We start from the raw sequence: 16318 nt of genomic DNA on the forward strand, positions 1-16318 counted from the left end.
ACAGTGTCAGGTAATACCCTGATCAGAAACTAGGCTCTTTCTCAGTCTTGCTGCCACTGCAAGGAACTTTGCCACCATGAGGGTCACCCCGTGGTGCTTGTCCTCCAAAAAATGTCTGACCTTCCCTTACTATATACGGCATTTTAAAAAAATTCCACAGCTTTTGCTTACAAGGCCATACTAACTGCAAGGTGCCAGAACTCAAGGTCAGAAGTGGATTTATGTTTCTCAAAATAAATATATGGAAGCAGTAGCAAAGTTTTGGCAAGTTGACAATTTGAATCTCACATCTGTTATCAGCTCACTAGGTAGCCTTAATGGCCTTGATTCCCCAACTGCAACACTGACTCAGCTTAAATGGTTATTGTAAGGATTCAAACGACGTAAGAAGCACTTTAAACACTAAACAAGCTAAGTATTACTACTGTTTTATCAATACATAATTGGCTCTGTCGGCACACTACAGTAAGAATTGACATTTTTCTTATGCATATATAGGAATATTAAATGATAAAGGAACATTTAACTATCACAGAGGTACAATTCTATATAACAGCATCCTTGACAACAGAAGAGTATCATATACAAACATTTGGGAACAAGTGGAAAACTGAAGCTCTCTGCAGCAAGAAATGCATATATGATTTAAAGACACATGCAAACACAATGTGTTATTGCTTAATTACAGGGAAGATTTTCAATACAATGCATGTATCTGGTGAGGCATATCTGCATTGTTATCCTCCAACATCCAAGTTTTCAAGGAGGGTAGGAAGGTCTCCTTATATTTCATTTTGTCCAAAAGGATGGTCAGCATGGCACAGGGTACACAGGAAACTGGACACTGCTCACCTGAGACATTGTGGCTTTTTTCTCCAGAGCTGAAATCAAGGTCCTCTGAAGAAAAACTATTCTCCGAAATTCTTCTATTACCAGGAGCCCTGCCTTGGTCACGAAGAACCTGTTTCAAAAGATTGAAACACATATATTTATTATCTAATCCCAAAAGAGACTGTTCAAACATCATAAGCAAATAGGATTTGCCATTATCTACACTTCTCATTATAAATAAAATATTATCTTCATTGCTCAAATAAATTACATCTACTTTTCAGTTTCAGAAATTTCATAATCAGATACAGTGAAGACATCTGCCCCTGCGCTTTGTTACTCTGCTACTGAATATGCATGCCCAGTATGGAATACATCTCACCACGTTAAAACAGTGGAAGTGACTTGCCGTATTACCACAGGATGTCTATGTCCAACACCACTGGAGAAATTATACTGTTCAGAAGGTATTGCAGCACCTGATATCTGCCGGGAAGAAGCAGCCAGCAATGAAAAGACCAAGGCATTGACATCTCTGGCTCATCCCCTGTTCGGATATCAGCCAGCATGCCAATGACTCAAATAAAAAAACAGCTTCCTAAGATCTACCGAGATATTCGCAGGGACACCTCAGCAAGCGAGAGTCCAAAAGTGGCAGGTTAAAACGCGGAACCTCAATCAGTGGCTGATACCTCCTGGGCACACAGAAGACTGGGCGACTTGGAAGGCACTGAACAGACTGCTCTCTGGCACAAGATGCAGAGCCAATCTTAAGAAATGGGGCTATAAGGTGGAGTCCACAATACACGAATGTGGAGAACAGCAAACCACAGACCACTTACTACAATGCAGTCTGAGGACCTTCTTATAGCGACACCAGAGGCACTCCAAGTGGCCAACTTCTGGTCAAAGGAAACTTAGCATAATGCCAAGTTTTAAACTTTGTGGTTTTTTATACATTATAGCTGTATTCTCAATTTGCTTCTGACACGATAAATAAAAAAATAGTTAAATTCAAAAACCAACTTCTATATACAGTATACTCATGTACAGTTGACCTCAAATATAAGCCAAAGGCTGGTTTTGAGGCCAAAATTATGGATGTTATATGACTCATGGAGCCTCCGGTGGCTCAGTGTGTTAAAGCGCTGAGCTGCTCAACTTGCAGACTGAAAGGTCCCAGGTTCAAACCCTGGGAGCGAAGTGAGCACCCGCTGTTAGCTCTAGCTTCTGCCAACCTAGCAGTTCAAAAACATGCAAATGTGAGCAGATCAATAGGTACTTCTCCGGCGGGAAGGTAACGGTGTCCCATGCAGTCATGCCGGCCACATGACCTTGGAGGTGTCTACGGACAACGCCGACTCTTCGGCTTAAAAATGGAGATGAGAACCAACCCCCAGAGTCAGACACGACTGGACTTAACATCAGGGGAAACCTTTACCTTTATATGACTCATGGATAAGTTGAGAGTCACTGCAAAGAAGGAAAAGCACCAGTGCTACCCCAAGAAGCCAGCTATCCCTGGCCACCATCATCAGCATTTTCCCACGCGTGCATTCAAAATATCAGAAGTGACAACAAATGGGGGAGAATTGAGGTATCAGTGCTTATTTTAGGTGCTCCTGTGATGGACTACGTTCTTGCACTTGGTCACTGTACTCACAGAAGGAGATGGTATTTTTATATAAGAGTTAAAAGAGAATACTCACATTGGCCTGTGGATAAGTCAACCAAATTTCTTTGGGTTGACTGATTGACTAAAATACATTGATAAAGTGTTTTCAGGTGTCACTTTAATTCTACCCAAGAGACTTAATTTACCGCATCAAATGAGGTCTCAACTTCCTGTACAGTTGTAACTCCCTATCCAGCACAGAGACTGTCTTTATGTGATACGGATGGGAAAGTAGTGGACCTTTAGGTGTTCCTGAATTACACTTCACGTTCTATCATTATTATTATAATGCATCTGCCTGTGGCCATTGAGGTGCCTGAAAATTTCCAGCAGCCTTGAACAACTCTCCCTTGGTCAGATTCCCAATCTGGAACTCTCTTGCTATAAAATGCTCCTTCAATCTCAGCTTTCAAATATGTTTCCCCCAAACCCATGAAGCCTTTGTATGAAGCTTAGAGCCTTGAGCCCTTCCTAACACAAAGCATACATTGTTATCTATGCTTGCGCATACGTCCAAATGGTTCTTACCCCTCCCTCTTCTACTCTGCCACTCTTCCCTAAGCTGCCCGTCACCATCAAACTGTGCCTTTATTTGTTTAAAATTTATGCTATTCCAGTGCCCCAGGCATGTCGATATTACTCCACATACTGGCATTGCTGTGGATACAATCTAGGCCACAGGGGCAAATATGAGTTGACAATTAACATAAAAAATGCTTACTGCGGGATAGAGTCATGGCCCATTCAGACTCTAACTAGGTCAAACTTATGATTTCATTTTTTAATTTAAAATCTACCTCACCCTCCAACTGCTTCCTAAGACTGCTTGCAAACAGATCCAAATACAGTAGAATCTCACTTACCCAACACTCGTTTATCCAACATTCTGGATTATCCAACACATTTTTGGAGTCAATGTTTTCAAAATATGATATTTTGGTGCTAAATTCATAAATACAGTAATTACTACATAGCATTACTGCATATAGAACTACTTTTTCTGCCAAATTTGTTGTCTAACATGATGTTTTGGTGCTTCATTTGTAAAATCATAACCTAATTTGATGTTTAATAGGTTTTTCCTTAATGCCTCCTTATTATCCAACATATTCGCTTATCCAACATTCTGCCAGCCCGTTTATGTTGGATAAGTGAGACTCTACTGTACAATGAAACAAGTTTTGATCTTCTTGATTACTAATTCAAAACATAGTATTTCAGTTTTAACACAATTCTGGACTGACACTTTTAGCAACATCCCTGGGCATCCTTGTCATTTTCATTGAGTAATACCATTTCATTTTAGGGCAGATGAAAAACCGCAACCTCTGAGGATGCCTGCCATAGATGTGGTCAAAACGTCAGGAGAGAATGCTTCTGGAACATGGCCATACAGCCCGGAAAACTCACAGCAATCCAGTGATTCCAGCCATGAAAGTCTTCAACAACACAAAAATCACTATGTCAATGTAGAAGTTGATTCCCAATGACTCAATATATGTCTCACAACACACATATCCTACCTACCAACTCTCATGTCTCTCTGGTGGTATACTATTAGATTGGAAAAAATAAAATGTACATGACTCTAGCAATTCAAAACTGGCAGATATTGTACATGCATCTCAAAATAGTCCTTGAGATTCATGCTGACAATGAATTACTGAAATAGTTTAAAGCTCACGATTTAGTCATGACATTTTTAAAACTTGCCTTAACTTTTTTAAAGCATATTCTTCAACAAGATGTCATAAAGTATAGCATATCAATAGAAGTTTCTCTCTGAAAAGAAAAAATTAAAAACTGAAACGGCTACCAGAAATAAAACAAATTTATTTGGACAGTCACAATCTAAAGCACTGATTCTCAACCTGTGGGTCTCCAGGTGTTTTGGCTCACAACTCCCAGAAATCCCAGTTAGTTTATCAGCTGTTAGGATTTCTGGGAGTTGAAGGCCAAAACATCTGGGGGGACACAGGTTGAGAATCACTGATCTAAAGTCAGCCACCAGTAGAGATACATACAGTCACTTTTCAAGCTCCCTAGTAATCCTAGTAATACGTTTGAAAAAGGGTAACGATGCTTCATTCTGCTTTTTTTTTCATGTCAGGAGCAACCGGAGTTGCTTCTGGAGTGAGAGAATTGGCCGTCTGCAAGGACGTTGCCCAGGGGACGCTCGGATGTTTTGATGTTTTACCATCCTTGTGGGAGGCTTCTCTCATGTCCCCGCATGGAGCTGGAGCTGATAGAGGGAGCTCATCAGCGCTCTCCCCAGGTGGGATTCGAACCTGGCAGCCTTCAGGTCAGCAACCCAACCTTCAAGTCACAAGGCTTTTATCCCCTAGGCCACCGGAGGCTCCTGCTTCATTCTGCTGAAGGCATGATAGGAACAGCAGTCATAAAAGCCCACTAACTCTATATGAATTTTGCATGTTCCTGCTGATCCCATAATTAGATTCTGTGACAATATATGGCCAAATGTGGATAGATTTCAGTTACTTCACTGTATTCTCTCTCTGATGGTGTGGGCTGCCTTAAATAATCAAACCTACTGAGGTTTGGCACAATGAACATGAAGACAAAGACAAGAGCTATGTTTCCCCAAAATAAGATAGGGTCTAATATTAATTTTTTGCTTCAAAAGATGTGTTATAGCTTGTTTTCAGGGGCAGTGTTATTTTTCCAAATTGACCTTTTAAATGAAAGATATCTAGGGCTTATTTTTGAAATTGGTCTATATTTTGAGCATCCTCCGAAATGAGGAAAAATCATGATATGTCTTATTTTCAGGGTAGGTCTTATTTTTGGGGGAAAAGGGTACTGAAAAGCCTACCATATTTAGCTTGAAATTGCAGTATTCTATGTCAGTGTTTCCCAAGCTTTGGCCCTCCAGATGTTTCGGACTTTGACTCCCAGATGTTCTGGCTGTTGGCTGAGCTGGATTGGCCTGCAGGGACTTGGAAGTTCAAAACATCTTGGTAAGTTTGGGAAAAACCATTCTAGGCTATACCTAGAACAGTGGGTGAGACGGGGTGAGATCCCGTCTGTCAACCCCAGCTTCCCATGTGGGGACATGAGAGAAGCCTCCCACAGGATGGTAACACATCTGGGCATCCTCTGGGCAATGTCTCTGTAGACGACCGATTCTCTCACACCAAAAGCAACTTGCAGTATATTCTCAATTTACTTCTGACATGATAAAAAGAAGGCTATCTCACACTCTTCATGGCCTGGTGACTTCATTCCATCACCAGGTTAAACATGATTTTTTATTCAATGAACAAATTATGGAAGTTTAGGGTATTATATTTTGTTCTAATAAAGAGAAGCAGGAATGGTGTGGCCCTCCAGATGTGGCTGGAATGCCACCCTTAGCATTCCTTATCATTACCAATGTTAGCAAGGGCTGCAAATTGCAGTTTAACAACATCCAGGGAAAGCTATACAGTTCTCATCTTTGTAAATAGACAATACAAGGTGTGTCTACACTGTAGAGTTAATGCAGTTATTAACTACATTATTAACTACCATGGCTCAATGCTATGGAATCCTGGGAATTGTAGTTTGATGAGACATCAGCACTTTTTGGCAGAAAAAGCTAAAATCCTGTGAAACAACTCCTCTCAGGATTCTATAGCAATGAGGCACACTGTAGATCAGACATGGGCAAACTTCATCCCTTCAGGTGTTCTGGATTTCAACTCCCACAATTCCTAGCAGCCTACCAGCTGTGGGAGTGGAAGTCCAAAACACCTGGAGGGCCAAAGTTTGCCCATGCCTGGTGTAGATGCACCCACAGACACTTAAACAGATGTCTCCAACAGCTAAAGAAAACCGATCTTGCATTTTCCTATCCCTTTTCAATACAGGAAGCAGCAACGGCATACTACCGTGTTTCCCCGAAAATAAGACCTCCCCAAAGAATAAGACCTAGCAGGGTTTTGGGGGGATTGCCAAATATAAGGCCTCCCCTGAAAGTAAGACCTAGCAGCTAAGGCTGCAGCAGAGTTCCATTGGGAAGCATGGCTGCAGGGCAGAAGCAGCACACATACATACACAGGAGGGAGGGAGGGAGGGAGGGAAAGTGCTTGCTTTCTGTGCCTCCCTCCCTCCCTCGCCTTGCCTGTCCCCCAGCCAAGGCTTGAAAACCTTCCGTGGCTGCTGCCTGCGCTGCCGTTTCTTCCTTCTCCATCCTGGCCATGCTGGCCATGCTCTCTTCTTCCCAGAGGCTTGTGATTGGCTCCTGGAGCCAGGGCAAGGGAGGGTGGGAGGGAAGGAAGAGGGCTTTGCACTCGTCCCCAAGGCTTCAGCTTCTTAAAGGTACAGGACGCATTGGGATTCTCCTCTCATCCTTATTCCTATCCTATGCCATGAAACTGATTATTTTATACTATTATTCTATTGCCATATTATTATCATCATATTCTGTTACTATTATTATATCCCATTATTATATTATCCTATTAATATATTTTAAATCATTATATTATATTTTTCTATTATTATTATATCATTATATTATTATTATATTATTATTATATTATATTTTCATATTATTATATTATTATTCTGTTATTATTATATTCCATTTTATATTACCCTATTAATATATTTTATATCATTATATTCTATACTATTATTCTATTACATTATCATATTATTATTTTATTATTATTAGCATATTCTGTTATTATTATATTCCATTTTATATTATCCTATTAATATATTTTATATCATTCTATTCCATTCTATTATTCTATTATATTATCCTATTATTATTATATTATTATGCTATTCTGTTATTATATCCCATTATTATATTATCCTATTAATACCATATTATTATCATTTTCTGTTATTATTATATCCTATATTATATTATCTCATTAATATATTGTATATCATTATATTATTATTATATTATCATATTATTATTATAGTATATTATATTATTCATCATTCATGACTACATTGAAACTAGAATAGAGAGAAATCAGCGTGGAAACCTTGTGAAACCTAAATTACAAGAGGTACCATAGATTGTTGTACATGTAAATAATGGTAGTAACAAGAAATTCTTGATAGGATTCATAGTTTGTCTGGTTATGCTGGTTTGTGATGACAACTACTTTACAGTATATAATAAATGTTCATTTTGTTGAAATAAATGTGAGCTCTTCTTCATGGAAAAATAAGACATCCCCTGAAAATAAGACCTAGTGCATTTTTGGGAGCAAAAATTAATATAAGACCCTGTCTTATTTTGGGGGAAACAGGGTAGCATCAACCAAGGTATATATAGAGAAGAAGGGCATAAACAAATCATTTCAAATGAAGGGAATCCTTTCTACAATGGTATCTACTCCCTTCTTCCCTCAACAAGAAGCTGCAGAAACAAATTACATATTGAACTGTATCAAAGGTTATGCATACACACACACATCTCTATTCCCTATCTGGCATTAAATTTAAAATGTCATCTTTCTGCTGTGACGTTTTAGCATAAAATCTGACTACTGTACCTAGCAAGTTCCAAAAGTGTTTAAAGCAAGGGGTTACAAGAGAACAGACTTTTGCCTAAATAAAACAGATGACACAATGTAATATTACATCTTCGAGTTCTACATACAATGCACTAGCCACATGGACAAAACACACACAAACTCATTCTGGAATAGTCCCTATCCCGACACATGGCATTTATGACGATTTGCATCCCTACCAGTTCTTTGGCTCCAAAAATGCCTTTTAAAAATTGCCTTTTAACCTACATTCTGGCCAAACATCTGAATGAATTCCAGAGATTTTTTCCATGCAACCATTTCCAAAAAGTGGCTTCACATCACAGATGGGATTAGGAGTAGCATGATATGATTGGTGGAAGAAGGGAAGGGCCAGCAAGCCAGGTTTCTTTGCACCAGGAAAAGGGTACATTGGAATTTTGAATTGTAAATTCACCACCAATATATTTTTTAAGAATGTGTATGCAGATACTTAAATATTAGTGTACAAATATACCAGTGATCTGCATGCTGCTGAGGAAGTTGTGGGTGGGATTTTGGGGGGGGGGGGGGGATTGTGTGTTTGAAAATGCATGATTATATTTTTACTGTATTTTAACCTAACACAGAGAGTACTATTAAATTGTTTTCAATTTTTTTGTATTCGCTTTGTTTTAAAGTAATCCACGCGTGTGGTTGTTAGCTAACAGCAGTGTATAAATAAAGTAAGTAAATAAATATATCAGTATCACCACACCTCCACATAACAGGAGGACTAAGGACACCTTAGGTGCAAATACGTATCTTTGTGTGCATGACAGGAAGAAAAAAGAGCAAAAGCGGCCACTGCTATGTGTCCACCAATAGTGCAAATGGGAGTTTTCCAAAAGGAATCTCACATCAATATGAGAAGCTGTATATGTGGATATTTAAGATGAACTCACACAATGTTTTTGCTGCTTATGGCGCTAACCAGGCCAATATGGGGTCTATAACAGAAATGGGCAAACTTGGGCCCTCCAGGTGTTTTGAACTTCAACTCCCACAATTCCTAACATCTGGAGGGCCCAAGTTTGCCCATGCTTGGTCTATAAGGATATACAAAATGCAGTATGAATAAGATTGCGGGGGGGGGGGGGGGTAGGCGAACCCCTAGAGATTTGCAAAGTTTAGAATCATAGAACCATAGAGTGAGAAGAGACTCCCAAGGACCATCTAGTCCCACTCCCTTCTGCCATGGAGCAACACACAATCGAGGCACCCCTGACAGATAGCTATCCAGCCTTTGCTTAGAAACCTCCAGGGAAAAAGACTCCATCACACTCTGAGACAGCATATTCCACTGTCAAAATAGCTCTTTCTAACATTTAGGTGGAATCACTTTTCCTGGTATTTGAATCCATCAGTTCATTTTGTCCTAAGGTAGTATCTAGAGCAGCAGGAAACTAGCTTGCCCACTCCTCAACTTCTTCTTCATTCACGTTTCCGACTCTTCGTGACCTCATGGACCAGTCCATGCCAGAGCTCCCTGCCAGCTGTCGCCACCCCATTCCCTCAAGGTCAAGCCAGTCACTTCAAGGATACCGTCCATCCATCTCGCCATTGGTCGGCCTCTTTTCCTTTTTCCTTCCATTTTCCCCAGCATCATGATCTTCTTCAAGCTTTCCTGTCTCCTCATGATGTGGCCAAAATACTTCAGCTTTGCCTCTAATATCCTTCCCTCCAGTGAGCAGCCGGGCATTATTTCCTGGAGGATGGACTGGTTGGATCTTCTTGCGGTCCAAGGCACTCTCAGGATTTCCCCCCAGCACCAGAGTTCAAAAGCATCTATCTTTCTTCGCTCAGCCTTCCTTATGGTCCAGCTCTCGCAATCATATGTTACTATGGGGAATACCATTGCTTTAACTATGCGGGCCTTCGTTGCCAGTGTGATGTCTCTGATCTTCACTATTTTGTCAAGGTTGGCCATTGCTCTCCTCCCAAGAAGTAGACGTCTTCTGATTTCCTGGCTGCAGTCTGCATCTGCAGTGATCTTCGCGCATAGAAATATAAAGTCTGTCACTGCCTCCACGTTTTCTCCCTCTATTTGCCAGTTATCAATCGGTCTGGTTGCCATAATCTTGGTTTTCTTGATGTTTAACTGTAACCCAGCTTTTGCGCTTTCTTCTTTCACCTTGGTGATAAGGCTCCTCAGCTCTTCCTCACTTTCAGCCATCAGAGTGGTATCATCTGCATACCTAAGGTTGTTAATGTTTCTTCCAGCAATTTTAACTCCGGCCTTGGATTCATCAAGGCCCGCACGGCGCATGATGTGTTCTGTGTACAGGTTGAATAGGTAGGGTGAAAGTATACAGCCCTGCCGCACTCCTTTCCCAATCTTGAACTAGTCTGTTGTTCCGTGGTCTGTTCGTACTGTGGCTACTTGGTCTTTATACAGATTTCTCAGGAGACAGACAAGGTGACTTGGTATCCCCATACCACCAAGAACTTGCCACAGTTTATTATGATCCACACAGTTGAAGGCTTTAGAATAGTCAATAAAGCAGAAATAGATGTTTTTCTGAAACTCCCTGGCTTCCTCCATTATCCAGCGGATATTGGCAATTTGGTCTCTCGTTCCTCTGCCTTTTCTAAACCCAGCTTGGATATGTGGCAACTCTCGCTCAATGTATTGCTGGAGTCTGCCTTGCAGGATCTTGAGCATTACCTTACTGGCATAGGAAATAAGTGCCACTGTACGAAGCATTCTTTAGCATTTCCCTTTTTTTGGTATGGGGATATAAATTGATTTTTCCAATTTGATGGCCAATCTTGTGTTTTCCATATTTTCTGGCATATGGCGTGCATCACTTTGACAGTATAATCTTCCAAAATTTTAAACAACTCAGCTGGGATTCCGTCATCTCCTGCTGCCTTGTTATTAGCAATGCTTGTTAAGGCCCATTCAACCTCACTCCTCAGGATGTCTGGTTCAAATTCACTCACCACACCGTCAAAGCTATCCTCTATATTATTATCCTTCCTATATATATCTTCTGTATATTCTTGCCACCTTTTCTTGATCTCTTCAGCTTCTGCTAGGTCCTTGCCATCTTTGATCATGCCAATTTTTGCCTGAAATTTGCCTCTGATATTTCTGATTTTCTAGAAGAGGTCTCTTGTCCTTCCTATTCTATTGTCTTCTTCCACTTCTATGCATTGCTTGTTTAAAAATAGTTCCTTGTCTCTTCTGGCTAACCTCTGGAATTGTGTATTTAATTGGGCATATCTCCCCCATCACTCCTCAACTACAGTCTTATTTAACTGAGAAAGAAGACGTCCTTCCCCCGGAATATAGAAGACGGGCAACTAGTGCTCCAGCAAAAGCAGACTTCATCACACATATGGATTTGTGTCTATTTATTTATACATAAATGAAGGGAGAGAGTGGGGGCAGATTTTGCATACTTCCTGACTTCTGTTATAGTGGCCCATGCACACAATGCATGAATTTGTTATCAACACTTTTGCCCCACATACAACTAATGAAGGGACTGCTTGAAAATACCACCTCACCCCCCCCCCCCAAAATATCCACAGAGCTAAGTTTGATAGTACCATTTTTCATAAGGGACATCATTTTACTATGCTATTGTAAATAATGGGATGTGAGCATCCATGGATTTTTTCCATAGTGTTTCTGGAGCGAAACACCAGTTGATACCAAGGGCCCACTGTGTACTCCACTTACAATAAAATTATCAGTTTTTAAAATATCCAGGTATGCGTCCTCCATAAGACAATTGTTTGATACCTAACTGTGCCAGTATGTCAACCTTGCTCAATCTAGATGGTTTAAGACTACAACTCCCATCACCCTGGCCATGGTGTCTAGTGCTCCTAGGAGTGGTAGTCTTATAAATCAAGGCCATCGTTTTTTTAAAAAGAAATGTTCATTTTTGAGAATTCCTTTAAAAGACACAGGAAAAAAACAAACATGGCATTTCCTCTTTCCAAAGAAAAAAAAATCTTGTGCACAAATTTGTAGCATATTTGTGCCACTGGTTAAAGGGTAAATCATCCAAAATCTTGATAAGAATAGAAACTTATAAAAGCTGGAGGTTGCTCATATTTCCCAGAACCAACACTGCCCCCACCCTTCCAGCCCCCAACTTGCTGTCACCAGATAGGAATTTATTTTGGAGAACTTTTTCCTAAACATTTAACATAGGAAGAATTTGCCAACAGAATTTTAGTTTAGTATGCTCAAATTCCAGGAAGTCTCTTCATTGTGAAGACGCTGAACTCGTGACTTAGTGAAGTGTCTGTATTAAAATACACAAAGTTCTACCCAAAATTGCTCTGAGTCCTGGGGCGCCTGCTAAGGATGTTGAATTAAATGAGTTTGCATGCAGATACCTGAAATAAGGTTCATTAGAAAGTAGTAATTCCTAGCCAGTGGAAAGTTTTCACAGATCTTCAGAACAGAAAGCAAAAAAGCATTCAGGGTGTGTCAGTCTGCAGCTGATTCGAGCATCAGAAAATCATAACTTAGCTAAGAAAGCTATCATTGCCATAAACAAAAAAGGAGAAAGGGGGTGGAGAGCAAGAGCTTCAGCTCTGACCAACTATTCTGAGATGCTTACAGATAAGGATCATCCCCCAGCCCCTTTAAATGAAGTGATTGCCCTGCCTCAGTGATATTGCTTTCTTCTCATCACCCTCCCTTATTTTTCCACAGATTCTTCCAATTTTTAACTCCCACAAAAGAAAAAAAATCCATGAAGTAAAGACAGAATGGCAGCAACAATCTCTTGACTGGTAGTGCTAGGAGCCCCTGGTCTGGAAGCACCGGGATAGCTTAATGGCCAAGAAAAGTGCCAGACAGGGTTCTTCTCCTCCCGCTGGTTTCTTTTATTATTCAAAAATAACGGGGAAGAGAGAATGAATATAAAGGGACACAGATCTTTGAAACAAAGCACAGTCAGTTCTGGTTAGTACTTGGATGGGAGGCCACCAGTGAATACCAGGCGCTCCAGGCCTGCTTTTCAGAGGAAGGAACTGGCAGAAATACTTCTGAGTATTCTTTGAACCAAGAAAACCCCAGGAAATTTATGGGGTTGTCATAAACCACAGGCAACTGGAGCCATGGTGGCGCAATGGGTTAAAATCCTTGTGCCAGCTGAACTGCTGACCTGAAGGTTGGGGGGCTGACTAGAAAGTTGGCAGTTTGAATCTGTGAGATGGGATGAGCTCCCGTCTTTCAGCTCTAGCTTGTGGGGACATGAGAAAAGCCTCCCAGCAGGATGTTAACACATCTGGGCATCCCCTGGACAACGTCTCTGTAGAGGGCCAATTCTCTCACACCAGAAGCAACTTGCAATATGTTCACAAGTCACCTCTGACACAATAAAAAACAGGCAACTTGAAGGCATGTACAAACACCCATGGCACTTCCACTCCTTCTTGTAAACTTCTAAAGCAGGAAATACCAAAGTATATCAGGTGTAGGAATCATGTATCCCTTCAAATGTTGTTGAACTGTAGCTCTCAGTATCCATCACCATTAATTATGCTGATTAGAGCTACTGAGAGCTGCAGTTCAAATAATGGGGAATGTCAACCTCAGTGGGGCATCTAGTTCCCCTGCCTTTGTTTCTAAAAAATTAACCTGCAGCCAGCACCTTAATAAATGGTTTCACTGTCACTACCAACTAAATAAAGGCCAGTAGCAGTCTCTAGCAGTGTGATGTGATCGGCATTAAGTTGTTGGCAGAGCCAAATAAAGGTCAGATCTGACTGTCTGCTCAGAAAGGAAGGGACAATACACGACAGTAAGGTACATTTTTCTCTTAATGACTAGGTTGAAATCAAGGTCAGACTTAACCGGTGGATGGCATTTACAGTTTAACCTACAACTTCACAACTTACTGTGACAACCTGACACTGTTAAAGTGATGCAAATCTCAGCTTGGTTATTGCCTGCTCAGAAGACTGTCTGGGTGCCCCATGTAAGCTGCTTTACGCTTCCCAAAAGAGCTGGCTAGAAGCACAATAAATAAAATAAGAATCCTGATTAACTAATGGCAAAATCCAATAAGGCAACTCAGACCACAAGGAAGCAGCCCAGTGCTTGGGTGAGAATTGGGAACTGTCGAGGGAGGGGGAGGATAAGCAAAGGGAAGGGGGGAGGATAAATAAAAAAGGAATGTGGGTTGGAGGTCTACTGATTCCTCCCTGCCCCCCCCTCAAAAAAAGCACTTATGAAAAGCAGACATGAGAGTAACTTGAAAAGTAGAACTTCAGCAGGAACATCTGCCTCCCAAACATGCCTCCTCAGATCCACAAAGAGTGACACCTCCTGACAAACAAATGTTGCCCAAAAGATAACAACTGTACCAAACCTGCAACAAATGTGAGCTGAAGCCAAGGGGTCTTCTTTTACCACCTTATCGCATTGAGAAATTTGTCCCTGGTAGCACACTTCAGCCTCTTTTGAAGCCTGGAAATGCATAGGGCCCATCCAGGTTGAAAAGAGGCAGAAATGTCCTGAAAGGAAAGACCTCTTAACATGGGCCAGCAATCCTGTTCAGAGCTCCTACTTCTTATTGCACTGTACAACTGAAAAACAGGTGGGATGAGAACCATCAAAGTTCCCCTACCTGTCAACAGTCTCTTGTATCCTCTGGGTTTCCCTTTAGATCAATAGAATCCCATGGAAAGCAATGGTTTTAAGCTGGATCACTGCTCTTGTATCCTATGGGGTTTGGGGCAGAACCATAGGATCCCATTAAATGAGTGGTTTGAAACTGGTGTCAGTCTCCTTTTAAGTGGCTTTGGGTAGGGCAAGGGACCTCTTGGTCTTCGGATATTGTTGTTTCTCCCGATTTATAAAAAAAAAAAATGAATATTGACCTTGTGATGAATGTAAAAGATGAAGGTATTGCCAGCAATTACGTTCCCAGGTGTGAGTCTGATGGGGAGGCAGAACTCCAAACTGGCAATTCTCTCCCTTAAAGGAACGGTCACCCATGCTTTCCCCTCTCAATGTGATGAGGTGGTTAGGGGAAGATCTTGTAAGCTGCATGGACTGGCTGCACTTACAGGGCTGTCTGCTATCAAGCAACGATCATATATTAGAGTGATGAAATACTTAGGTAAGGTAAAGGTTTTCCCCTGACGTTAAGTCCAGTCATGTCTGACTCTGGGGGTTGGTGCACATCTCCATTTCTAAGCCAAAAAGCCGGCGTTGTCTGTAGACACCTCCAAGGTCATGTGGCCAGCATGACTGCATGGAGCGCCGTTACCTTCCCACCGGAGTGGTACCTATTGATCTACTCACATGTTTTCGAACTGCTAGGTTGGCAGAAGCTGGAGCTAACAGCGGCCGCTCACACCCCTCGGGATTTGAACCTGGGACCTTTCGGTCTGCAAGTTCAGCAGCTCAGTGCTTTAACACACTTCGCCTCTGGGGCTCCATGAAATACATAAGGTAAGCCCAATCCACATCTCATAGTGTCAGCAGCTTTATCCTATGAGACAGCCATACGCTTTTATACTTTTTTTCTGTTTTTCAAAATACAGTATATTGATGTGCTTCTCTCCACAATTTGCATCAAAATCAGTACTAGAGGACTTTCAAAGTGTTGTATTCTCCAAATGCTGATGGACTCCAAAGAGAATTCCGCAACTAATGGTGGTAAGTATGTAGGAGACTTTCTACTCCAAACAGGCCTCAGTTTTTTAAATTCAACATTTTCAGAGGGCAGTAGGCTCAGTCTTTGATCACTAGTCCAATGTTTGAGAGATGGACCAAGCCATGATATCACAGTAACTCAGGGTTGCCATAATCATGTGAAACAAGTCTTCTCGCAAACCTTTTTGCCATTCCACCCAGCAGAGGAGGAGTGGGAGCTACAGTAGAGTCTCACTTATCCAATACTCTCTTATCCAACATTCTGGATTATCCAATGCATTTTTGTAGTCAATGTTTTCAATACATCGTGATATTTTGGTGCTAAATTCATAAATACAGTAATTATTACATAGCATTACTGTGTATCAAACTACCTTTTCTGTCAAATTTGTTGTATAACATGATGTTTTGGTGCTTAATTTTTAAAATCATAACCTAATTTGATGTTTAATAGGCTTTTCCTTAATCCCTCCTTATTATCCAACATATTTGCTTATCCAACATTCTGCCGGCCCGTTTATGTTGGATAACTGAGACTCTGTATTACAATATATTCTTCTAAGTACCAGTATCTTGACTCACACAACCACCAGGGGGAAAGGGACCTGCTTCCACACAGTATTGTACATGCTCAAA

At 41.0% G+C, this 16318-nt stretch overlaps 1 protein-coding gene across 4 annotated transcripts in view; it reads right to left on the minus strand.

The window, feature by feature from the left end:
* The window catches only part of lima1 (LIM domain and actin binding 1), an 85283-nt gene that overhangs the window by 26840 nt on the left and 42125 nt on the right, over positions 1-16318 (minus strand). For all 4 annotated transcript variants that reach the window (XM_062970959.1, XM_062970957.1, XM_062970958.1 and 1 more), the window contains one exon: positions 853-961. In XM_062970959.1, coding sequence (XP_062827029.1) covers positions 853-961 — 109 coding nt within the window. The remainder of the gene's footprint in view (positions 1-852; positions 962-16318) is intronic.

Source organism: Anolis carolinensis, chromosome 2, assembly GCF_035594765.1.
Source record: "Anolis carolinensis isolate JA03-04 chromosome 2, rAnoCar3.1.pri, whole genome shotgun sequence".
In the NCBI taxonomy this organism is placed as follows: Eukaryota; Metazoa; Chordata; class Lepidosauria; order Squamata; family Dactyloidae; genus Anolis; species Anolis carolinensis.